This window comes from Spermophilus citellus (genome assembly GCF_964194105.1).
Source record: "Spermophilus citellus genome assembly, chromosome: 9".
Taxonomy (NCBI): Eukaryota; Metazoa; Chordata; class Mammalia; order Rodentia; family Sciuridae; genus Spermophilus; species Spermophilus citellus.
This window is the reverse complement of record NC_138191.1, coordinates 10,073,948-10,099,958: the sequence shown is the minus strand read 5'-3', so window position 1 is coordinate 10,099,958 and position 26,011 is coordinate 10,073,948. Positions and strand designations below refer to the sequence as shown.

General features: G+C 36.8%; 2 protein-coding genes across 2 annotated transcripts in view; one reads left to right on the top strand and one right to left on the bottom strand.

Moving 5' to 3' along the window:
- The window catches only part of LOC308655784 (interferon-activable protein 203-like), a 441,182-nt gene that overhangs the window by 196,018 nt on the left and 219,153 nt on the right, over positions 1-26,011 (bottom strand). The window lies entirely within an intron of this gene.
- On the top strand, positions 3,474-4,439 carry OR6K2 (olfactory receptor family 6 subfamily K member 2; the record flags this gene model as incomplete). Its single annotated transcript, XM_081308213.1, has 1 exon — positions 3,474-4,439. One exon carries the CDS (start codon positions 3,474-3,476, stop codon positions 4,437-4,439), a length of 966 nt encoding a protein of 321 aa, XP_081164339.1.

Here is a 26,011-nt window from a genome sequence, read left to right as displayed (position 1 = left end):
GAGGGGGGATAGGAAAGGCAGCAGAATATAACAGACATTATGATTGCTGTATGTATATAGGTGACTCTATGATCAGTGTGATTCTGCAATCTGTACAATCAGAAAAATGAGAAATTATACCCCAATTGTTTAAAATGTATGAATTGCCAAGGTCATTGTAATGTCTTGTGTAGCTAATAAAAAATAAATATAAGAGTTTGTGAGGGGGAAAAAAACAAGGGAGATAATTAAACAACAGTAGATGGGGTAGAGAGGGAAAATGAGAGGGAAGGGGAGGGGGGATAGTAGGGAGTAGGAAAGGTAGCAGAATACAACAGTCATTAATATGGTATTATGCAAAAATGTGGATGTGTAACTGATGTGATTCTGCAACTTGTATTTGGGTTAAAAATGGGAGTTCATAACCCACTTGAATCAAATGTATGGAAGATGATATGTCATGAGCTTTGTAATGTTTTGAACACCCAATAAAAAAATAAAATAAAATATTAGCCTTAGACTTCTATATGAAATCAGTAGGCATAATGTGCAATTGCAATTGTATTTCCTAAATTAAACCAACTCAAGTAGGACCAAGTAATAACCAAGCGCCCTTCTTCCATTACTGCATCTATGTGGAACTCCCTCACTACAGTATCAAGATTGCCAAAATCTGTATCTTGTGTTTTCAGAATTGTGATGCATCAAAAAGTCAGTCCAACCAGAAGTACCTGGTAAGGGAAGGAAAAACAGACAAGAGGAGTAGTAATTTTATTCCAGTGCCTAGAGTTCCCAAGCTATCTCATTTGGGATTGGTTTGGAGTTCCATGGGATTGGGGTTCTCCTAATTACTAGCCAAGCTCTTTTCCTAACTGGAGCCATTATGGAGATGTTTTTCTACTTATCTTGAGTGATTTGTGTAGAAATCCCAAGAGAGTCTATATATTTACTCCAGCATTCTATGCATGTTCAGAAAAAGATATACAGAGGGAGACAGACAGAGAGAGAGAGAGAGAGAGAGAGAGAGAGAGAGAGAGAGAGAGAGACTCTACAGGGAGAGTCAGATATATGTATTACTGATGGATGAAGGAAATTTAGTTTAGATGGAGGATTCAGGGGAAAAAAAACATAACAGAAAAGCAAAGAAAGTTTGTCTTAGTAGAGTAGCTCTGTATATCCCACATCAGGGTAGGAAAGATAGAGACTTCCCCTATATTTATTCCAACAGCAGCAAGGTTAGTGAATCAATTAATTTGGGGGTAATGGGAGGTATCCAGACAAAGAACAACATACCTACTTACAAGGGAGAGCTTCACTGAGCCTGTAGATATGGTAGGTAGCCAATGAGAAGGTTTTGAGAAGTGGAGAAAGAGTTTTACAAGGGAAGTTAAGACACCGTGAGGCTTTGATTATTAAATTTCTCCAGCGCTGGGTGAGATGCAAGGAGGGCCAAGCTGTTAGGATTGCTCTGAAGTCTCAGGTGAGCATTGTGATTGATTTCTGATGTTTCAGGAATGAGTGGTCCAAGAATCAGATGAGATTTCCATATGGCTGTTGGCAGTTAGTGTCTCTAGTATTTGCATTTCAGAGTTAACTTCAGAGTTATCTTTACTAAATTTTGGATTAGAGAAGATTTCAGTGGGAAAAGTTCAATACTTTTAGTTTATGATTTTCTTAATCCTTTCTTTGGCTTAATTGTATTTTATTATTATTATTATTATTATTATTATTATTATTATTATTATTAATAATAATTCTGGAGATTGAACCCAGGGGAACTTTGCCCCCGAGCTACATCCCTAGTTCTTTCTTTAGTATTTTTTTTAATTGGAGACTGGGTCTCACAAATTTCTTAGGGTCCTAAAGCTTGCAATCTTCATACCTCAGCCTTCCAATTTGCTGGGGTTGCATTTTTGCAACTAGTACACCTGACTTAATAATATATCCTTCGTAAATTAGAGAGTTAGGTCTGGATCTGCTTAGAAGTTGCCTTCCTGAAATAATGGTTCAGTTTTTAGAACCTTGTTCTGAAGGCCATAGTTAGGAGAGGTACTGAGACTGGTGGGGTCATCAAGACTTACAGGATATATCAGGTACGTATATGAAAACTAAATTAAAAGAAGTAATTTATTTATTTTTAATTGATTTTATTTTAAAAATTCATAACAGCAGAATACAATGCAATTAAAAAAGAAATAATTTAAAAAGAACAAATGAATATATAATTTGGAGGAATAGGTGTAGATATAGACATTGTGTGTCAATGTAGCATACACTTATACCCACACCCATACACATACACTTATACCCACACCCACACACACCCATATATTAATCACAAGGAATAAACAGGAATGAGGGTTAGAAATTCAGCATATGAATGTGAGATAGGGACTCAATTCCCTACCTAACAGACACAGGTAAAAAGTTGGATCAAGGTGAGGTTTCTAAGTAAGAGTTGTGAAGAAATTGTGGGGCTTAGGGACAGGTCCAAATCAAGACATTTTGGAGTCACATTAACTAAGAAGGTCAACAGACTGTACAAGCACAGAGAAGGACAGTAATTTAGAGGGAGGAAGGAGAGGAAATGAGAAAAATTCACCAGTAATATCCTCCTGTTTATCATTATAATGATGAATTAAATCATATGTCAAGAATCAGAAGAGCTGATAGCTTGAGGTATAAATTTTATAACACTTGTGGGGAGATATCAGTAAGATTTAAAGATCATCATGTTAACTGCTTGCTATTCCTTCAATTATTATTTCTATGTTTCAACAAATTACCTGCAATAAGATCTTTCAGCTGTGATTATATATCTGAACTGGTTCTTTTTTATCCTCAACTCTCAGAAATAATTTTTTTAGTGAATCTGGTCTCCTAAAGCTCCCTAGTCATCAAACTTTGCTAATAGCTGAATCTGACAGCTTCTCTTCAATCTTTCTCTACTTTCCTCATATGCTTTTGATTCTAACTTTGTTTATTAAACTTCATGTCAAGTTGAAATCAGATCATTTTTGTTATAATGATCTGTGTGAACACTTTAATTCTGATAGAATCATAACATTTGTTTGTAAGATATGGTAACTGAAAATCATCTTCGTAAGACTAGTTTTTTAAAAGTATGGTCTGACCAGAAGGATCAACATTACCTATAAGCCATTGTGTTCTAACTCCGTTTCATTGAATTAGAAACTCTTGGGTTGAGAACCAGCAATCTGACTTTTAACAAGTTTCCAAGTGATTCTGATGCATGCTAATATTTGAGAATCACTGGTTCAAACCATTGGATGTGCTTTCTGACTACATTTTTTTCTTACTACAATTGCAGAATGGTAAACAAGCATGGAGTATAAGCCATCTGGTTTTTCAATTGTATTTCTCTACATCCCCGATACAGGGGTCTACCCAGAGGCATTGTCTCTCAGAACAGGAGACGCTGTCTGGAAGCCTTGTGTGCACTAGGAGTTGAAACCCTCACTTTTTCCCTGGAGATGGAGAGCCCCAATCAGACCAGTGCTCAGGAGTTTATCTTCTCTGCTTTCCCTCATTCCTGGGGAGATTCTGTCCTCTGCTTTGTTCCCCTGCTCTTCATCTATGCTTTCATTGTTGTTGGGAACCTGGTTATCATTACCGTGGTGCAGCTGAACGCTCACCTGAACACCCCCATGTACTTCTTCATCAGCGCCCTTTCTTTCCTGGAGATTTGGTATACCACGGCCACCATCCCAAAGATGCTTTCTAGCCTGCTCAGTGAACGAAGGAGTATTTCCCTTAATGGCTGCCTCCTACAGATGTATTTCTTCCACTCCACAGGCATCAGTGAGGTCTGCCTCTTGACAGCGATGGCCTTTGACCGCTACCTGGCCATCTGCAGCCCTCTTCACTATCCCACCATCATGACCCCCAAGCTGTGTGCCCAGTTGACTTTGGGTTGCTGCATTTGCGGCTTTCTCACACCGCTCCCTGAGATTGCCTGGATCTCCACCCTGCCATTTTGTGGCTCTAATCACCTGGAGCATATCTTCTGTGACTTCCTCCCAGTGCTGCGCCTGGCCTGCACCAACACACAAGCCATCGTCATGATCCAGGTGGTGGATGTTGTCCATGCAGTGGAGATCATCACAGCGGTGACCCTCATCGTCCTGTCCTATGTTGGTATTGTGGCTGTGATTCTCCGGATTCGTTCAGCTGAAGGTCGCCGCAAAGCATTTTCCACGTGTGTCTCCCACCTCACAGTCTTTCTGCTCTTCTTTGGCAGCGTGGCTCTCATGTATCTCCGCTTCTCTGCCACCTACTCTCTCTTCTGGGATACAGCCATTGCTCTGTCCTTTGCAGTTTTATCCCCCTTCTTTAATCCCATTATCTACAGCTTGAGGAATAAAGAGATAAAAGAAGCCATCAGAAAGCACATGGGACAAGCCAAGAACTTCTTTCATAAGACCAGGGACCTGCAGTAAGGTCTTTCAGCTGTGATTATATATGGTAACTGGTTCTTTTTTTTATCCTCAACTCTCAGAAATAAGTCTTTTAGTGAAACTGGTCTCCTAAAGCTCAATAGTCATCAAACTTTGCTAATAGCTGATTCTGACAGCTTCTCTTCAATCTTTGTCCAATTCCTCATACTTTTGATTCTAACTTTGTTTATTAAACTTCATGTCAAGTTGAAATCAGTTCATTTTGTTGAAATGATCTGGGTGAACAGTTTAATTCTGGTAGAATAGAAACATTTGTTTGTAAGACAGGGTAACTGAAAAAAATCATCTTTCTAAGACTAGTTTTCTCCATGGGGCCTCCCATGGAGATATTTGAAGAATAACCCCACGTTGTAAATTGAGTATTCGAGTATTGATGAAGAAGCAAATTGGCTTCAAATAGTGCATCCAATAATCTGTTTCTCAGGATAAGTTAAAATCCTAATCTTTGTTTTCACTGTGATCTAATGCATTGTACATTTTTTTTTTTTTTTTGTGGGGCCAGGGGGATTCAACCTCTGAGCCATGTGCCCAGTCCTATTTTGTGTTTTATTTAGAGACAGGGTCTCAATGAGTTGCTTAGTTCCTTCCTTTTGCTGAGGTTGGCTTTGACATCACCATCTTCCCGCCTCAGTCTCTGGAGCTGCGAGGATGACAGGTGTGTGCCACTGCAGCCTGCTGCATTGTATGAAACAACGAATAACTGTTGAATGAGCAAGTCAGCATCACCATGCTATATTTTGATTGTTCTGGGCAATTGATCTATTGTACTGGACAACAATTATTTTTTCAAGCTCCTTTCTCCCTTGGCTTTTAGGATTTTGGATTCTTTTTTATTCTGCCTTGTTAAGGAAGCACTCCTTTCTGCTGATCTTCCTCCCTCCCTCCCTCCCTCCCTCCTTCTCTCTCTCTCTCTCTCTCTCTCTCTCTCTCTCTCTCTCTCTCTCTCTTTCTTTCTACTATATGAACTTCACGAAGACCAATGCCTCAGTTGGGATGGGTAAAACTTACAATAGTGAAAATGCTGGGATTTCTAGCGGTCCCCAGCCCACCAACACAAACTCTCTAGTTGGTGGCCTCATTTCCTTGCTTCTGTGGCACAGTCCTTCCCTGACCCTCACCACTGAATCGTGGATACCTGAAAGCTGGATGGAAAGACAGAAGTCAAGGAGAAGGTCATAGTTTTAAAAACATCAGTGCTATCTACTAATGAGGTGGAATGGAGCAGAGAAAGAGAGCAGCTGTAGGTCTGGTGTGAAAGAGAGATACACAGAAGGAAGGCTTCAGAGAACACTATGTTTAAAAAAAATGAGGGAAATCAAGAAACACTGCTGAGTTCACATAGCATATTTTTAATGTTCTGCAAAAGACATGAGAGGGCTGGGGTTGTGGCTCAGTCATAGAGCACTTCCCTAGCACTTGTGAGGCCCTGGGTTTGATTCTCAACACCACATATAAATAAATAAAATAAAAGTCCAGTGACAACTAAAAAAAAATTTTAAAAGACATGAGAAATGGTATTACTTTACAGATTGGGTAACTGTTCTAAATTTACTAATATTTTTACAGAATTAATACACATGACCATCCATTGTATAAAAGGGCAATCCTCTTTGTTCTCTCTGTCTTTTTTGTATATATAATACCTTCCTAGATGTACATGGTACCTGTAAATAAATATAGCTAAAATTACCTCTTTTATTTCCATACAGGTCTACATTCTAGCTAATTTTCCCTCTGCAGACTGGGTTACTTCTTAGCACTCTACTCTCTGCCTAAAACCTTCCATGATTAATTCAAATTTCACTACAAATGATTAGCTAAAGTACTTTTACTAGCAAACCTGTGCATGTGTGTGCTCATGAGAGTGGATTTGTGTGTGTGTGTGTGTGTGTGTTGGGTAAGAATTATTTTAAACTGAGGGAAACAATAGAAAAGAAAATAGTAAAAGGAAGTTTGTGGTGAGTTGACGATAATGTTACCTTGTAAAGATGTCCTTAATGAGTGCAGAGGATTACAGAAACAAACACATCTTCTGACCTGGAGAGAGCTCATGATGCTAACTCATTCTTTGTTGACATGAAATATATTCTTTTCCTCCAAATTATGTTGCTTTCATTAACCAAGTTTTAACCGAATTTTATTGGTAATAATAAAAAAACAATATGAATCTACATAATTGTAATTTATTTATTTATGTTTCAATTTAAAAATGTTTAATTTGTTTTAATTAGTTATACAGTACCATGCATTTATGAATTTTTATATGTCATACATACATGAGCTGTAATTTCTCATTTTTCTGATTGTAAATATTGTAGAATCACATGGATCATGAAGTGACATATATACATAAGGTAATAATATCTGTTTCATTCTGCTATTCTTCTTATCCCCACATCCCCTACCATTCTCTCCCTTCACTCCCCTCTACCTAATCTAAGGTAATTCTGTTTTTCTCTATTTACCCTCCTCTTATTGCATCTGCATATTAGAGAAAACATTCAGCCTTTGCTTAGTGTGATATTCTCCAATTCCATCCCTTTACTGGCAAATATCATAATTTCATTCTTCTTTAAAGCTGAGTAATATCCCATTGAAAGCATATATATATATATATATATATATATATATATATATATATATATATATATGACATTTTCTTTATCTATTCATCTATTGAAGGACACCTAGTTTGGTTCCATAGTTTAGCTATTGTGAATTGAGTTACTTTAAACTTTGCCAAGGATGCATCACTGTACTATGCTGATTTTAAGTCCTCTGGGTATAAACTAAAGAGAGGTATAGCTGGGTCAAATGGTGATTCCATTCTGAGTTTTCTGAGGAATCTCCATTCTTCTTTCCATAGAGGGTGGTTGTATCAATTTGCAGTCCCACCAGCAATGTATGAGTGTACCTTTTTCCCCACATCCTCTCCAACATTTACATTGCCTGTATTCTTGAAGATTGCCATCCTGACTGGAGTGAGATGGAATTTTAGTGCAGTTTTAATTTGAATTTCTCTAATTGCTAGAGATGTTGAACAATTTTTCATATATTTGTTGATCAAATGTATTTCTTCTTCTGTGAAGTGCTTGTACACTTCCTTAGCCCATTTATTGACTGGATTATTTTTTTTCAGTGTTAAGTTTTTTGAATTCTTTGTGTATCCTAGAGATTAATGCTTTATTCAGGATGCATGTGGTAAAGATTTTCTCCCAATCTGCAGGCTCTCTCCTCACATTATTGAGTGTTTCCTTTGCTAGGAAGAAGCTTTTTAGTTTGAAACCATCCATTTATTGATTCTTGATAAAAATGAATATGTCCATGTTTTGGGAACTCTTCATATTAAAGGCATTGTATTTGTAACAATAATTTGTAATAGATATTATCATTTCTGCTGTTACTTATTTATTTTATTTTTGGTGATTCTGGAGATTGAACCCAGGGCCTGAAGCACACTAGGCAAATGTTCTACTGCAGAGCTACATGCCCAGCCCCTCAGTTCTGTTTTGGAAGAGAAGAAAATATGGCTTATCAGGGTTAAATGATATGTCTATGGGTTACCCAAGCCTTCATTCCTGAAGGGTCAGGGCTATTAGTCGTCCTGCCTGAATTGGACTGTAGTTTTCCATACACTGTAATCATAGGGTGTGGTGACACTAGGAGACACTCCTAAAGACCTCCTGTGTTGCACACATGCTCCTTCCTTACTCTACAAAATAATAGAGCAAACCGCCCTAGGTCGTCTGAAAGAGCCACCTGGCCAGCTCTGTAACTTCCTTCTTTGTGCATTAACACAAGCATGAGGAGTCCCAAGGGCTCAGGTGGCACTTCACTCCCAGTTAGTGAAATCAGTGCTGAGTCTCCCGATGGAAGCATTATTCCCATTGGAACCAAAGCTCTAGTCTAGCAGAGCATAAAGTACTAGGAGTAGAAAGCAAAACTTTCATGAGTGGCCTGCGTGTACCCTAGCAATATCTGGTGATCAGCAAAGAGGATTTACAGGAGAGGACAGTGCTGTCTTGCTGGTAGAACTGGCTGTCTTATTATATCAATCCTTCAGGCCCCTGGTTCAATCTCCCGAATCACCAAAAATAAAATAAATAAGTAACAGCAGAAACGATAATACTATTACAAATTATTGTTACAAATACATTGTTACAAAATACATTGTTAAGTATTTTGCAGTGTATTCTTTCACTGTGCTTCTCATCTCATCAAATAATTATGTTCATTACAATTTAACACATTTTTGAGACATATGCATGATACCCATGATACTATATACATCTTCAAATATGTAGTCACTTTTTCTAGGAAACCATTATCAGTTTTATGTATGCATTTTATCACCACTTTTAATTCCATTATTTAAAGCCCGAGGAATAAAGAAATTAGCAGGGAAATAAGGATGCTATGTACACAAAATATTTTCATGTGTAAAATATGTTAATAAAAATTTGGATGACTTTCTTTTTTTTTCTCTTTCTTTTTCTTTTCTTTCTTTCTTTTTTTTTTTTGGTACAGGGAATTGTACCTAGGGAGACTTACCACTGAGCTACATCCCCAGGCATTTTTATTTTTTATTGTGAGAGAGGTTCTACCTAAGTTGTTGAGGGTCTTGCTAAGTTGCAAAGGCTGCCCTCAAACTTATAATCCTCTGGCCTTGGCATCTAGATTTGTTTGGATGAGAGGTGTGTGCTACTGTGCTTGGCTAAATATAGATGACTCAAATGTGAACTTTAGGATCATTTGTGGGAAACCTCCCATAAGCAATAAAACATGGAATCTGAAGGTTACTATTTATGTTCAATGTTAACTCTCTGCTATCATTTTTGGAATATCAGAAATCTTATGAATCTATTAAACCATTAATCATTGAGCAGTTTTTTTTTATCTTTCAGGCAATATAGTTAATTTTTAAGTAACGAAATGAACTTTGTCTTTTGTCCTACAAAAGCTTCCATTGAAAAATAGTAGAGAGGCTCATGAAAGTACCATATGAAAAAGAATCACAGCAAAATTCATAATAGAGGAAGTAGTGATTGTGCTTGGTGAATCAAGAAAATCTTCAAAGAAAAATTATGATTGCTTTGAGTCTTCAAAAGTATTTAGCACATGTTTATCTTTAGATATCTATCTCCATTTAACGTAGAAAGAGTTCTTGGCAAAAACTAAGGGCAACGTGGCCACTTTTAAAGAGTGCTTTGCTTTCATGCTTTGCCAATAATAGAGAACTTTTCTGGAAGGCATAAATGCCGCAGTCTTGGCTGGGCACAGAATCACGAGCCACTCAAGCAGGAACAAAACTTTATTTTTGAAAAAGCCGCCAATACTCCGTAGGCGCAGGCAAGCAAAAACCGGTCCACCCACGCATGCGTCTACCGGAACTGGGGGCATGCGGACCTCCCCCGGAATTTCCTCCTACTATCCTTCCCCAACCAATGGGAACTCTCCAGGAGTCCGTAGCAGGCCAAGGTGAACAGCAGGAGTCCAATTTCCATATGAATGTAAATCTTAACATAATCGTATCATCTCAGTGGCTAGCTGGCATGTCACCTTACAACCAAAAGTGCCATGCATCATATTATTTGCTTGTGGCTCCTAGCACATAAAGAACACCTCTATTTAGTATTTTCTCTTGATCCTAATGTAACCAGGAGCTGAAGTGTTCTCTTATCTAGGACATGGCTTTACCTCTGAAAGAAGTTAAGAGATAGCTAAGTCTCTTCCATTGAAATGTTTTCATTACATTTTCAATTCCAATAACCAATATCAGCTCTCAACGATTTGGGCAATAATTCAGAGTCTTATGACCAAAACATAACTGACATCTTCCTTTGGCAACACAAATGAGATGTGCTATTTATCTATTATCATTGTTGTCTTTGTTGTCATTATTATCATCCATTACTCATGCACAGAATAGTATAATGATAAAAAATTAGAAATATCACAATGTCTCATGGATAAGGAAAATATGCCTTTGGGCAAATAAGGTGTAAATATTGCTTACAATGAAACTTTTGATGGTTGCAATACATAGAATTTATTTTTCATTCATTTATTACTTTAGGAAAGATTTACCAATATCTTTACATCTATTAAGAAAGGGTGGGTTCTTGCACTTTAAAAATAGACATTTAAGGCTGGGGATGTAGCTCAGCAATAGAGCATATGCTAGGCCCTGGGTTCAATTTCCAGCACTGCAAAAAAATGGGGGTGTTATTACATATATTATCATATTATCATGATGTCTTAGAAATCAGAAAATCATTTTGTTTGGTTTTGTTTTGAAGATTGTTGCTATCATTTCCTTTATTCTAATGTCCTTGCTTCCTCATGTTCCTACCTAAGTGGGTTTTGTAATGAAAAGGCACATCTCTGGGCCAAATGATTCTCTCCAAAGTCCCTTAAAAATGCCTTTGAATGTCTTAAAATTCTTCTGAAAACAATCTAATAATGGGATCAAAGTGCCTTCTAGGTTTAGGAGGAGCTCTTTATCCCTCTGTCTCTATTATTGGCCATGAAAGACAGTGAAGAATTCCTTAAAAGTGGTCCATTGTCTGTCCTTTGAGCCCCAAACTCTCTCATTCCGAATTCAGGTAGAAGTTGCCAAAGTTACAACTCCAGTCTGTTCACCCTTTATTATCTGTCCTGATAATTATTGACATCCACATTCACTGAATATTTACTAGTGAAACATCAATTTTACAAAAGTATAAAAATTAACTGATGAAGAAAATATACTATTGTAATATTAACCATAATATTCAAAGTAAAAACTTCCTTGTCATAGGAATACTTAGGAGAGAATATCTTAATCCCAGTAGAATCACTTACAGGATATATTAGTGTGCTCAGTCTGCCATAAGAAAATACCACAGTCTGGAGGTTTAAACAAATGAATTTTATTTTCTTACAGTTCTGCAGGTTGAGGATTCCAAGATCCAGGTGCCAAGTTGATTGGTTTCCTGGTGGGGCTCCGTTTCTGCCTTGCAGCTGGCCATGTTCTCACTGTATGCTCTCGTGGTGGAGACAAAGCTTCTGTCTCTTCCTCAGAGATAAAGGTGCAAACTTTTGGAAGTAGAACCCACTTTTATGAACACATTTAATTATGTTTAATTATGAGCACCTACTTCCCAGCTCAATCTCCCATACAGAGACACTGTGATTAAGGTTTCTGCTTGTGAATTTTGTGGGGCCAGGACACACATTTGAAGCCTGTCATTGTGTGTGTATGTGGAGGGTGGTGTTGTAAGAGTTGATTTGGATCTTGATTTCTTCTTTTTCTGAGTAGTAGAAACACTGATATAGAGGAACCAAGGTGAATGATATAAATTCTTCTTTTTATTGGTTCTTTATAGTTTTATATGACAGAATCCATTTTGACATTATTATACAAGCATGAGATGTCTCTTGTTCTAATTCAGACCCCACTACTTCTCCTTCCTCTTCCCTCTCCCCACCCTGTATTTCCCTCTCTCTCTGGATCTTTCTTCTGTTTACCCATGGTTATTTTTAAAATTAATTTCTAGTGGATTTACACAATGGAGAGATCCACTGTGTTTATCCATATGTATACATAGGCAAGATATAGCAGATTCATAAATTCTTTTAAAACAGGATAGAAATGTTAGGGGAACATTTTCTGCTTATTATGAAAGTGTGTTTGTGGTTAGCAGAGGCAATTGACCGTTAAGGAGAACCTCATGGTGTGGCTGGCTAGGGAAAATAGAGCCATTATGTACTGGAAATGCTGGCTCTATTCTAGTGATTCATTTCATGTTAGGATGCTGCATGGTACACAGAATATAGTAAGTACTCACAAAATATTTGAATGAACATATAAAATATATTATGAATGGATGAATTGAATATGTAAGTAACTTGCAAAACTAGACCTGTCCTGTAAGAGCCCCATTTCTTTCTTTCTTTTCTTTTCTTTTTTTTTAAAGAGAGAGCGAGAGAGATAGAGCAGTAGAGAGAGAGAGAATTTTTAATATTTATTTTTCAGTTTTTGGCGGACACAACATCTGTGTTTGTATGTGTTGCTGAGGTTCGAACCTGGGCTGCACGCATGCCAGGCGAGCGCGCTACCGCTTGAGCCACATCCCCAGCCCTCTTTTTTTTTTTTTATCTGAGAGGATGACAATTAAGAAGCTGATTGGATTAGACAATGGTGATTGAAGGTAAGGGAAGGCATTTGGAAATGGGAAAGACAGTAGAATGAATTTGACATAAATTTCCTATGTTCATATATGAATACATGATCATTATAGCTCTGTATCATGTACAGTCACAAAACCGGGAAGTTATATTCCATGTATGTATGTCAAAATTCACTCTACTTTTATGTAGAGTGAATTTTGACATAGTAAAAAAGACCAAATTAAAAAGAGAAAATTAAACAAAAAAATAATCTGCACTGAATTTTATGCACTTATGGGAAGGTAGGGTCTTACTTTTATCTTCTTCTTCATTTACGTGGTCCTCATCGCTGTTAATCTTATGGTATTCTTTGCCATCCAACTAGAAGGAGTCCTGCTTGCACACCCCCATGTATTTCTTCTTCATTATCCTCTCTTTCCTAGATATCTGGATACCAAGACCATCATCTCTAAGATGCTCCCCCATCTAGCCAGTGAGTGGAAGACCCTCTCCCCCACTGACTGTCTCTTGCATGTGTATTTGTTGGCCTTCTTGGCCTTCCTGAGTGGTTTAGTCAGCTTTTTCACTGCTGTGATTAAAGGACCCTGACCAGACCAACTTTAGAGGAGGAAAAGGTTTATTTGAGGACTCACGGTTTCAGAGGTCTTAGTCCATACAAGTCCTCAGGGCTCAAGGTGAGATAGAATGTCACGGCAGAAGAGTGTGCAGAGGGAAGCAGTTCGAGAGAGAGACAGACAGACAGACAGACAGACTACATTACACTAACCAGATATAAAATATATACCCCAAAGCCACACCCTCCCAATGACCACTTCATTCCAGGCGCACCCTTCCAGCCTTCAGTTACCACTCAGTTACTCAGTTAATGTCTATCAGGGGATAAATTCACTGATTGGGTTCAGGCTCTCGCAATCCAATAATTTCTCCTCTGAACCTTGTTGCATTATCTCACACGTAAGCTTTTATCTCATATCCAAAACATAACATTCTGCCCCTGGCCCCCAAAGGCTCACACTCATCTGACAATGCAAAACACATTTAGTCCATTCCCAAGAGTCCCCATAGTCTAAACAGTTTCAAGATTGCTCAAAGTTTGAGTCCAAAGTCTTTTTTGAGGTGCAAGGCAACCTCCCCTTGTGAGCTCCTGTAGAATTAGAAGCAATTTACAAGTATCCAATATATAAAGGAATAGAAAACATATTTCCATTCACAAAACTAGGGACATAGAATAAGGGATAGGACCAAAGCAAGACTGAAATCCAGCTGGGCAAACAAGTCCTGTGGCTCCATCACCAGCATCTGGGGCCCATGGCAACATAATCTTCTCTCTAAAGAGCTTGTTTAGCTCCACCACTATGGCCATGTGGGTTGTAGCCCAGGTGGCCTTTCTATTGGCTTATCTCTGCTCAATTCCTGCAGCTTCCCTAGAATGACAGTTACTGACATTTCTTCATCTTGGGAGGGTCTCCAGTGCAGCTTCAGTTCCTCCTCAAATCCCCATTTTGTTTGCTTTTCTTGTCCCATTTTTCAACCCAATAATCTATAGTTTGAGAAACAAAGACATGAAAGAAGGTATTGAAAAAATGTTCTGTTCTCTAAACATGTTCAGTGTCTCTGGGAACTAGTGGGAATTCACCCAGATCTGTTCAGAGAAATCATCTACATAAGTTCAAAATGCTAGCAAGTTGATTTCTAAAATTACTTTAGGTTTTTAGTGCAAGTTTTGTCTTCCTGTTGCTGATTGGGTGTCCTTTCCAATTTTCCAACTTAAGAACTATTTTTGGATCTAATAGAGGAAATCTTCTGCAAATGTACCTCTCCTTTTATCATTCACAGATTATAATAGATATTTGCTCTGCTTTGCAACCACAAATAGTGTAGTGTCATCTTCTCAAAGTCAATAAAGATTCCTGGCCTAAGCAATAATCATATGAATTATTTACATTCCTCAATATTTCCTTTTTTCACTCTTTCATCCTATTCCCTGTTGTGAATATAGGTTATTTTTGTTTCACTTAAAAATGTAAATGAGATGCACAGCAATTTTTGCTTGGGAAAGAAGTCTGCCTTCCTAACATTCAGCCCAAAAATCTTTACTCCTCTGTATTCTAAGATAACACAATGATGTCCTTCTGCCTTCTGGGTTAATTTTCACATTGTTTTAAAGGTTCCAGAGCAAACATCATTCTTGGACATCTCAAGAGCAAACACACACACACACACACACACACACACACACACACACACACACTTGAGACCAAGAAAATAAACATACAAATTACACAAAGATATAAGTTATATTGTGAAATTTTAAAATACTATTATCAGTACACTTACTAATGTTCCCTACTATGTTTTATGTTAAAATGTCATGCCAGTTTCATACCTCAATGTCTTTGTTCTCATTATATTTCATTGTATTTCAGCTTTGGAATGTTTGTTTTTTTCTTCTCTGCTTTGTAACCTGTACTGATCTATTAAAAAGTTCACACACATTTAATTGTTGATGATAAATGTGTTTGCCTTCCTCTCCTGAAACACCACTAGCAGTTTTGGGGTGGAGTAAATTGCCTAGCTCTTGGGGATAAAAGAATAAAGACTCAGGGCAATGTCCAGAGCTATCATAAAGAGTAGGTTTCAGTTAGAGGTGGGGGAAGAAGAAAGAGGTGTCAAGAATGAGTATTTAGTAGTATTTGACTCCAAAATGCCTCAATGTGTTGCAATCAGTCAGGTAGATAAATCCTTGGACACACTTAGGAGTGTTAATGTGGAAGAAAGACCTTACTCTCAATTTCAGGGTAGGTTCAGACTCTGTTTCCTGGTGGGCTTTGAGGACCACCTCTCCTTTTTTCTCTTTCACTCCTGTAAAATAAAATTCCCTCCTACATGTATGTGGACATTTTGTTACATATAGGGAAACATTTTCATGAAGAAATATATATCAATTTCTTCATATAAAATTTAAATATCATAGAAATTTTATAACCCTTATAGTGTAAAAAGAAAATTATAAAAGATGATTGACCCTAAACCTTCTCCATGTTTCAATACTCTGATTAACATAGTAAGATTTTAACTGAAAGAAACCTTAAATGTGTACATTTTTTAGTATAAATTTTACCTCAATAAAGTTGGGTTTAAAAATTTTATACTAATTACAAATATGGAACTAGAATTACAAAGTAGAGAGTTACAATGGTGGTCCATGCCTATAATCCCAGGGACTCAGGAGGCTGATGCAGGAAGATGACATGCAAATTAGACCCTGTCTCAAAATAAAAACTAGAAAGGGTGTAACTCAGTGATGAAGCATGCCTGGGCTCAATTCCCAATACTGGAAAAAAAATACAGAGTAGACTTCCACAAATTATTTTAATTCCAAAATATAAATGATAAATTTAAATATCATTAAATATTTAAACACTAATATTAAATGTTAGTACTAAATATTTCTATAGTTAGTTCTAAAATCATGCTGGGTTTAAAAATGCTAACCCACTGAAGAAATAATCATGTGACTCATTTTTAAAATTCATGCAGCAAGAATTTACTAAGGGTGCTATGGATTACTTACGGTGCTTGAAATACTACTGACAGGAAATTCTTTGCTTTTATGTAGCTGATATTTTAGGGAGGAGAGATATTTGGAACAAGCCAAAATATTAGAAGAGTACAAATTGCATAAAACTTGTTTTGTAGGAAACAGAAAATGAGTAGAAGTAAGTAGATTAATCCATTTGCACCTCATTGAGAAGGCCACATTTGAACAAAGATTTGAAGAGAAAAGCTAGCCATAAGGATACATGGAGGAAGAAAAATCCAGGCAACAATAAAAGATAGGGGAAAAAAAATCCCTACAGTGAAAAGTACTAAGGTTGTTTAAGATACCAAAGTGTCCACTGTGGATGAAATGGAGTGTAAACGGGAATAGAAAACTAGAAGATGAGTTCAAGGGTACTAAAGGAAGAGGGATGATGCCAGGTATTGAGAGCCATTTTAAGAGTTAGATTTTCTTAATTTGAGAATTGAAGAGCCATTGGAGAGTTTGAAGAAGAGAATAGAAATTATCTGATGCAATTATCATATCAGATAATAGAAATTATCTGGAGCTCTGGCAATAATCCTGGTGAGAGATGATGGTGATTCTGATCAGGAGGGCAGCCATGGAGATGGAGAAGTGTGGTCCACTTTTAGATATAGTTTAAAGAGCAGACAGAATTTCTTGAGAGATTGCAAAGAAAGAGTGAAAAAGAGGGAAATCAAGAATGACCAACCAAAATGGTGGAAGTGCATTTAACACAGAGAACATTGTAAGAAGCAGCTGTGGGGAGGAAGGATATCAAAAGTTTCGTTTTGTATATTTTAAGTTTAGCTAGACTCGTAGACATCTAATAAAATGTCTTGTGGCCTATTTTATGAGTTTGACACTCAGAAATGAAGGCTGGCATGGAGATGGATGGGTGAATCATGAACCCATCTTAAGGATTAAAGCCATGAGACTGGGTGAGACTACCAAAGTCTGGGGCACTCCAGTATTACCAATTTGGGGAAAACATAAGAAATCCAAGATTATGCTTCAACAGGAGTGAATGATAAAATACAAAGGAAAGCAAGTCTCCGCAAAGTCAATGAATAAAATACATGAAGGAAGAGAAAGTGGTCAACTGTGTCAAATTCTGCTAATCATCAAGTAAGATAAGTAGTGAAAAGTGATCATTGGGTTTAGCATAAGTGGTCATTGTTAAATTTACTAAGAGACGTCTGAGTGGAGTAGTGAAGCCAAAATCCTGACTCGAGTAGTTTAGTAGAAGGCTAAAGAAAAACTGGAAATTTTAAATATATAAACAACTATTCCATACAATTTTATAACAAATGAGAACAAAGGATTGGCATAATGTAAAACAAGCATGATTACTAACATACTTTGTTGATCATGATCCAAAATAAGGAAAACAATTAAAATCATAATTTAGAATGAAAACATAGGTTTGCACATTTATATTTCTATTCATAACAAAAATATTTTACAAACAATAGTTGTACATACTTTATGTGATATTTCAAATCGTATTCATTTTTTCCTAATCGTTCATTAAAAACATTTGTGAAACTGATTTCACCAATTTTTCCAAGGTGTTTAATTTATCTATAATAATGCCTTGTATTTTATTAAAAGACAATTTGTGATTTTCAAAACATGATCATTTAAATGTGATAAAGAATACATATACTCTCTGACAGTGGTGGAATGATATTCAAGTGGTATAATCCTTTCTAAGTCAATTTAGTAATTTGAATCAAAAGAATTATATACATGGGTATACATTTGGATGTAGGCAACAGAGAAGACTTTTTCGATGAAGTAAGTTGAAAATTGAAGATTCAGAAGAAATCATCCAAGAATACATGTAAGATAAATCATGTTTGCAAATGTCCTGAGGTTGGAAACATTGAGCGCATCATAGAAACCAGGAGGAAGGAGACTTGTGCAGATGAGGCTCAGTGAGCAAGAATCCTAAGATGAGAGCTAAGGGTAGAATGGGAAGAACCATGTAGGTCATTTTACAAGATATTGGGGTTCAATCTACAAGTGAAGACATTGAAATTTAAAGAAATTATATTCTTAGAATAACATTCTTGATGTTATATGAATAGTAAAGTTTGGGATGATGAAAATCTGCCTAGGAAAGGTAGAGTTGAAATACTATTCAAATGTAATGTTTGATAAAGATGAAGACACTGTGTTTGGGCAAAGAGAAAAATGTAAAATTTGGAAATGATGGTTGGTAATTCACTTCAAGAAATAATAATTATAATGAGGCATATGAAATTTAAATTCTAGTTACTGCCACATTGCTCTAAAGATCACATCGGGTTGCCCTCTCACGATATATGAGTATGTTTTTTTTTAATCTTCCTCCTTGCCTTCATAATATATTACTGCATCTTTTCATCTTTAATTTTCTTTTTTGAATGTAGTCTTTTGTCAGTATCATGTTACTCTGACTTTGCAAGCATTTGGAAGATTTCTTTCCTTGTGTTCTAGAACTATTGAAATACCCAGTGGGTTATCACTTTGAAAATTTGGATGAATCTACCCATGAAAATTTTGGTTGTTCTTTTTGGCAGTATAATTCTTTTAACAGTATTATTGAATAATCTGTTGATGCCATGTTTTTTCTTGTTCACTTTATGTTACTGATTCTCCAACTTATGTACAGTTGTGTCATAAGTCTTAATTTTTCCTAACTTTTTGAATACTGAATTAGTCTACTTCAAATGTACTATCCCCACTTCATTCCCATTTCTACCCTGCATGCTTTGTTCTCTTCTCTTTCTTTAGCCCCACCTCTCCTGTATGGCACCATGATGCTTAGAAATGCTCTGGGCATCTTTTCTCAGACTAAGAACTTGCTTTTCCAAGTAAGAAAGACTGTTGTCATAGCATTCTGGGACATCTGCATAGTGTTGGAGAACTCTTCACTGCCTACAGTCTTCTCAGTTTTCCCCCTTAGCCAGCTCAAGTGTTCATTGTATTTATTCACTCTGCTTCATAGATTGTGTGTTTGGGGGTGGATTTATTTTTCTAGCTTTATTGAAAAATGCATTTTGTTTTTGTACTGCTTTTACATTTTTTTTATGGTTTAAGCAAAGAGACCAGGGCAGAATTTCTTTTATTCAATTTTTAATTTAAAAATCTATTCATTTTAGAGTTAGAATATTTGATTCAATCTGCAACTTGTCTTTTCTAGATGGTTTCTTATCAAAATAAAAAAAAACTAATGTGGCATATTGTTGGTTCCAGGATTTTTATTCTTTTTCAAATCTTCAGCTGTTTTTAATATGTTTATAGTTATGAGATTATTAATTGTTGTCTGATTATGGAAACAAAAAAATATTTTAGAAAAAAGCATATTGTGTAAGTTTTGTTAAGAGTAAAAAAGAAAATATAAGCACCCTGAAATTTCAACACCTAGAAAGAATAGCTACTTTGTGTAAGTTTTTTATTAAAAAAATTGTTATTTATTAAGAGCCCATTCTAAAGAGTAGCTCATACATGTGGTATTGAAATAGGGATGGTAGTCAATATTCAATCCAGTTCTTCAAGTTTTCATTCTTGAAATCCGATTTTGATTGGTAAACCTTTTCAAAAGGTTTCACTCTAAGGTAGTATTATAAATTGATCTGATATATAATAGGCATTGAATCTGATTATACTTTATATAATCAAACACATCTGATTTTTGTAGTTTTATCGTCAGTTAGAGAAAAATAATAAAATGGACAGTTTGACAATATTAACTGTTCATCTGAATGACCAAAGTAGTGATTGTCAAGAAGCTGCACTATTTTCTGAGGTGTGCCTTCCGCTATTACAAAGGCCATCAATAGGACCCGAGCTCTCAGGTGTCAATCAGAGGACCCACATCTGCCTTTAGTGCTGATGACCTCATGAGTATAGATCTAGCAGAGCAAATGGCAAACAACTCTGATGACAGCATCTCAGCAGGACCCAACAAAAGAAGAGAACTAGGCAGAGGTCGAAAAGGAGGCAGAAGGTAGAATTCAGCATCAAGAGGAGGGTCTCAAAGAGGCAGAGGTTAGTACTAAATATTGTCTTGCACACTGCAGACTTGGAAGTTGAGTGGGAAGTACTACCTAGTATCTTGTGGTCAGAAATGAGTTACAAGTTTTTTTTTTTTTCTGGAATATGATTCTTTAAAAAATGTTTTTTTTTTCTTTTTTTTTTTGTTTGCCATATAGGGATTGTACCCAGGATCTTGTGCATACTGGGCAAGTGCTACACTTCTGAGCTACAACCCCATCTCTTTTTATCTTTTATTTCAAAACAGATTCTCACTAAGTTTCCCAGGCTGACCTTGAACTCGTGATCAACCAGCCTCAGTCCAAATAGCTGCAATTACAGGTGTGCACCATCATGCCCAGTTACAACTTGATTATTATAATGCAGAAGGCAGTATAAGTTTTGACATGTACCTTTTTTAAGTGAATTTGAATGGCCACATGCAACATAGAGGGTTTTTTTTCTTTTTTTCTTTTTTTTTTTAATCAGGGATTGAACTCAGGGGCCCTCAACAAGTGTGCAAAATCCCCAGCCTTATTTTGTGGTTTATTTAGAGTCAAGGTCTCACTGAGTTGCTTAGCACCTCACTTTTTGCTGAGGCTGCTTTTAAACTCATGATCCTCCTGCCTCAGCCTCCTGAGATAGTAGATTATATTGTAACAATAGTGGAGGTAGAAAGGATAATTTAAGAGACTTTATCAGCTATCTTTTCCTATAGAACAAAACACCCTAAAAATTAGTAACTTAAAATAGAAATTGTCTCATATTTCATGGGTTGGCAATTTGAGCTGGAATGAAATGGGTGGTTTTTCTAGTTGTTGATCACTAAACTCTTTGATCAGGAGTCAGAAGCTGGTTGGTTGGAACAGGCTGAGCTGGGACAACATGGGGCTAAGACATTCCCTTCATGTGGTCACCTGATGACTGGTTAGGGTATTGAGTTTAAAGTGCAAGACCTCTTGAGGACTTGGCTCAGGACTGGAAAAGAACCCTTCACCTACACAGGCAAATGGAGGGGAAGGAAGGGAGTCTGTTCTCTGATGGGAGGAGGTGTCAGTATACTCTGCAAGGAGCATAGATAGAGGGAAGAGTTTGTGTTAGCCATTTTTTTTGAACATAGAGATTGGTGTCTTCACATTCTGTTAAAATCTACATTGGAACCATTGAGACTAATGTGTGTGTGGGATAAAACGGTGGGGAAGTGATGTATATTTAGAATTTGTGATAAAGGAATATGTTAAAGGAAAGTAAACAAATTTATTATAACATTGCCTTTATATAGTCAATTTTATTGCTATGAAAATTATAACTACTGTATTCATATATCCTGTTGGGTAGAGTAAATACATCAATGGAGATGCACACTTTGCTAAGACTCTTGGAGTTCTTTACATTAAGGAGAAATAATGAGGAAAAAAAATCAGAGGAAGTTACAATTAATTAAGCCCTTGGGAAATGAAGTTGCTGTTTTCCCTGGTTATCTTGGGGAAATACCTCAGTAGAGAAGTCTTCCCAAGAAACCGTTAGAAACAGGTATAATAGTCTTTCCTATTGAATCGAAGTGTCTTTAAACTGCATAAACCCAGAAAAGGGAGGGGACTTCTGATCTTCTAGAGGTAAGAGAAGAATACCTAGAGGTGCAAGATATAGATAAATCATGTGTCAAGGAGAAGGTCAGTTGCCTACTAGATAAAGGAAGAAGCACACTTTGCTAGTGCTCCTTCTGTTATTTTAAATGACAATATTTGGGAGCACACTTCAGATTGCATGTGGCTGAACGGAATTGGTATCAAGGGAGGAGACACAGGATCAGACATCAGATATAATATTGTATTTTGAGGGGCATGATAGATGAAATAATTAATATGTTTTTAATGGTATGATATTATTCCTCTAAGTTCATACCCACAGAGGTTTCTAAACTAAATTATGATACAGGAAGACAACATTTCACATGCTGGCTTCAAGTTCCTGCCAAATAAAAACAAACCAGTGAGATCTACTGCCATAGTTAGAGATTAGACATATCAGAGAAACCTATTACTATTGATAGATACTGATTCAAACAAAATGTAATCTCTACCTATAGATCAATTTTTCATTCCTACCTTCCTTCTTCCCTGTGGAATTGTGTCAATTTATTTCTCTCCTTCCAGTGTGGAACAAACTTCTATTTGGCATATTAATATCTAGAGAGTAGAACATTGATTTTGCTAAAACCTAGGCACCCCTATTCCATTAAAAGGTTAAAACCAACTACCTTAGGGAAATAAATAGAAAAGCCTGAAACACAGTAAGGTCATAATTTGACTGCTTTAGAGATCCAATGTCTCAGTTCTCAGGAATTTCTAGTAGTTGTCTTTATACCGATTTGCAAATGGACATGGTGTAAATCTTCTTGGCTCCTTCTTTTAATCACTTTGTGTATGTCTGCAGAGGCCTCCTGTCTGGGCCTTTAATTCAGAAACTAGAGGCATGATGGGAGATGGAGAAAAAAGAAACAGACACACATATAGGAAAAGCTGGGACCAGGTGGTTCAGCCAAGCTGTAGTTGGGGGAGACTGACACCCGAGCTAGCCCAGTATGTTTATTATATAGGTTTGTCATCAAAAGGTTGTTTGTGAGAAAGTTTTAGCAACACAGGAAGTCTGAAGGATGCAGAGAAACTTTCGAGACATCGAGGTTGTCTTGTTATGCTCAGAATTCCCTACCCTGGGGAGTTAGTATCTGAACCCAAGCTTCTTACTTTTGGAGCCTTGTGCCTTTCTATGCAGGTAGCCACCCATAGCAACGGGGGCATATTGATTTGCCCCTGTGCACAAGCAGCTCCCAGGGCAAACATAGCCATGAGAGCCAGACAGGCCATGATTTAGATCAGCACTCTGCACATATGTCCACTAGGGACTGACAGCTAAACTCTGAATCAGGGAAGTTTGCAGTAGTCCATAGGCCCCACTAAAATGGCCCTTATTGCAGCAATTCCCAGGGATTGGAGCAGAGATGTGTAAATGGACAACACACTAATACCCATCATATATTTTGGTAATAGAAACCATAACAGTGGAGGTTAATAGACCCCAATGGGACCCACCCATGTCAGGCATGGGCAAGGATCTGGGTGGTGGTGACAGAAGAGAATGCATCTGTTTTCCCTTCATTTTTGTGCCAGTGATTGTGGGAATCATAGTCACCTGTGCCTGGGTAGCTAAAATGCTTAAGAAATACAATTTTCTTTTCTCTATTGAACTTTAACTTTGGCTTAAGGTATCTGATCCCCTACTAGGGACAGAAGAACATTGGCCTATCTTCTAATCTCATTTCTCATGGAAACTGAGAAGTGTGGGCAAAAGCTAATGGGTGGGATCCTCTAATATATCTTTAAACCCACAAGGAAGGACAGAAGGAACAGGGCTCTTGTCAGGTATAAGAGCCATAGGTCAGGATTTGCTTCCAAGTTTCCTGAGACAGAAGCACAAAGTGGAGATACAAAGGAAGCAGAAGGCTGATGGACAGTTGTTTTGTGTTTGTTTGTTTTAAGTTTTTTTTTCCTAGTTTTTTAAAATTATTATTATTATTATTTTAAATTTTACTTTTGGCCAGGATTTCTAGGGGTTTGCATACAATCCAGTCACTCTTCCCAAGCTGTTTGATCCTTATTGTGACCCACTAGTGGGGCTCAGCTGGGGAGTCAGGGACTAAAGAGCAGGACCCAAGTTCTCTCTCAGAACAAAATATATAGAGAAACAATTCACTAGCATCCTCTATGCTCCCTAAGTTCTACAAGAACTTGCCTAGACTCACCAGCATGAATGGAGTGTCCCACTAGATCTGTTCTTCACAAGGCCCACAGGCTGGGTCTGAGAGGGACCTTCAGTGTCTTCAAACAATGAGGTAGCACCCCCTGGAGTATGCCCCACACTCCTCTTGCACCACCGAGGTACCCTGTGAGATCCTTCTGCTCTTGGCTCTTGCAGAATGGCATTGTGCTTATTTGCTTACTCTGCTAACTGCCCTGATTTGCCAGGATCTCAGGTGAGAGAAAGAGATGGTGTTGAGCTGTCAGGAGAAGTTGATCAGAGCAACAATGATGAAATTAACAATGAAGGCATTCATAATTTAGTACAGTAGGATAAGGGGCTAAATTAGAGAACTGATTCTCCCCAGTTTTATTTTCTCCATGAAATGAATTTGAGGATCAGGTGGATCAGAGCAAATGTGGGGTCCTCACACAGTACAGAAAATGCTGGATGCAATGCATGAGATAATAAAGCTACCAACAAAAATTAAGGTAAATAATGAGACTACTGCTTGCATCCCCCTCTCCAAATTCTCTAATTGTGCCCTTCAAAACTGACACCTTCTCTCACTCCATCCCTAGCCATTATCTATTTCTGTCCTATGCTTTCTTATTTTTCAGAATGTCAGATAAAGTGATTCAAGCAAAATGTAAACTTGGATTTCTTGCACTTAACCTAATGTATGTGATATTTGTTCCTGTTGTTTCAGTTTTTAAAATTGTGATGCATATTTCATTCGTTTTTATTTTTGAATCAGATTACCCTATCAGAATGTATCAATTTATCTGTTTATCAACTGACTACCATTTTGATTGTTTCAAGTTTTATAAATAAAGCCGCTATAAGTATTTTATTTCAGGTTTTAGATTTAACATAGATTTTCATTTCAGTTGGGTAAATATGTTGGAGTATAATTGCTTTATCAATATTAAATGTATGGGGCTGGGTTATGGCTCAGAGGTAGAGTGCTCTCCTGGCATGCAGGAGGCACCGGGTTCAGTCCTCAGCACCACATAAAGTAAGATAAAGACATTACGTCCACCTATAAATAAAAATAAATATTTTTTTTAAAATAATAAATGTGTGTTTAACTTTAAAAGAAACTTTTAAACTTGTTTTCCTACCATCTCTGACATTTTACATTCTCACCGACAAAATATGTGACATTTAGTTGCTCCACATTCTGCAAAGGACTTAGTATGATTAGGTGTTTTGGTTCTTTTTGCTAATAAAAAAATCAGTAGTCATTTGAAAAGAATGATAAGGTAATTCTTTATGGTCTTAATGTATGTTACCCTATTGACCAATGAGTCTTTTGAACATATTTTTATGCACTAATTTGATATCTATACACTAATTTGATATCTTTGGTGAAACGTATGCTCAAATCCTTTGCTAGTTTCTAAAAGAAAATGTTGGGATCTCTTTCTTATTAGAGTTTTGAATTTTTATATATTTTAGATATATCTTTTATTAAATCTATGTTTTGCAAATATTTTCTCTATATGAATTTCTCATAATTTCTCTTAAAATTTAAGTTTGAGAAGAAAAACTTTTCCGTGTTGGCAAGGTTCAATTTGACAGTTATTTTTCTTTTATTGACCTTGCTTTAAGCATGTTTATGTCCAATTGTTCCAGAACCACTTGCCAAAAGTTTTTCTTTTCTCTATTGAATTGGCTGGCCATGAATGAGGGAATGTATTTCTATACTCTCTAGTTGTTTCCTTGATTTATGTGACCATAATAAATATTTTCATGTTTTAAGTATTCTATCTGCATAACCTGACATAATTCTTAATGTAACTTTGTAAGTTAAGTGTTCTTATTTCCATTTTCAGATGAGAAAACTGAGATAACAGAGAATTCACCCAACTGACTTCATATTACAGAAATAGAAGTGTTAGAGCTTTGATTTGGACCCTTCAGTCTCTATCCAAATTACCGGCCTTTATTATATATTTATTTTTTAATGGTGCTGGGGATTGAACCCAGGGCCTTG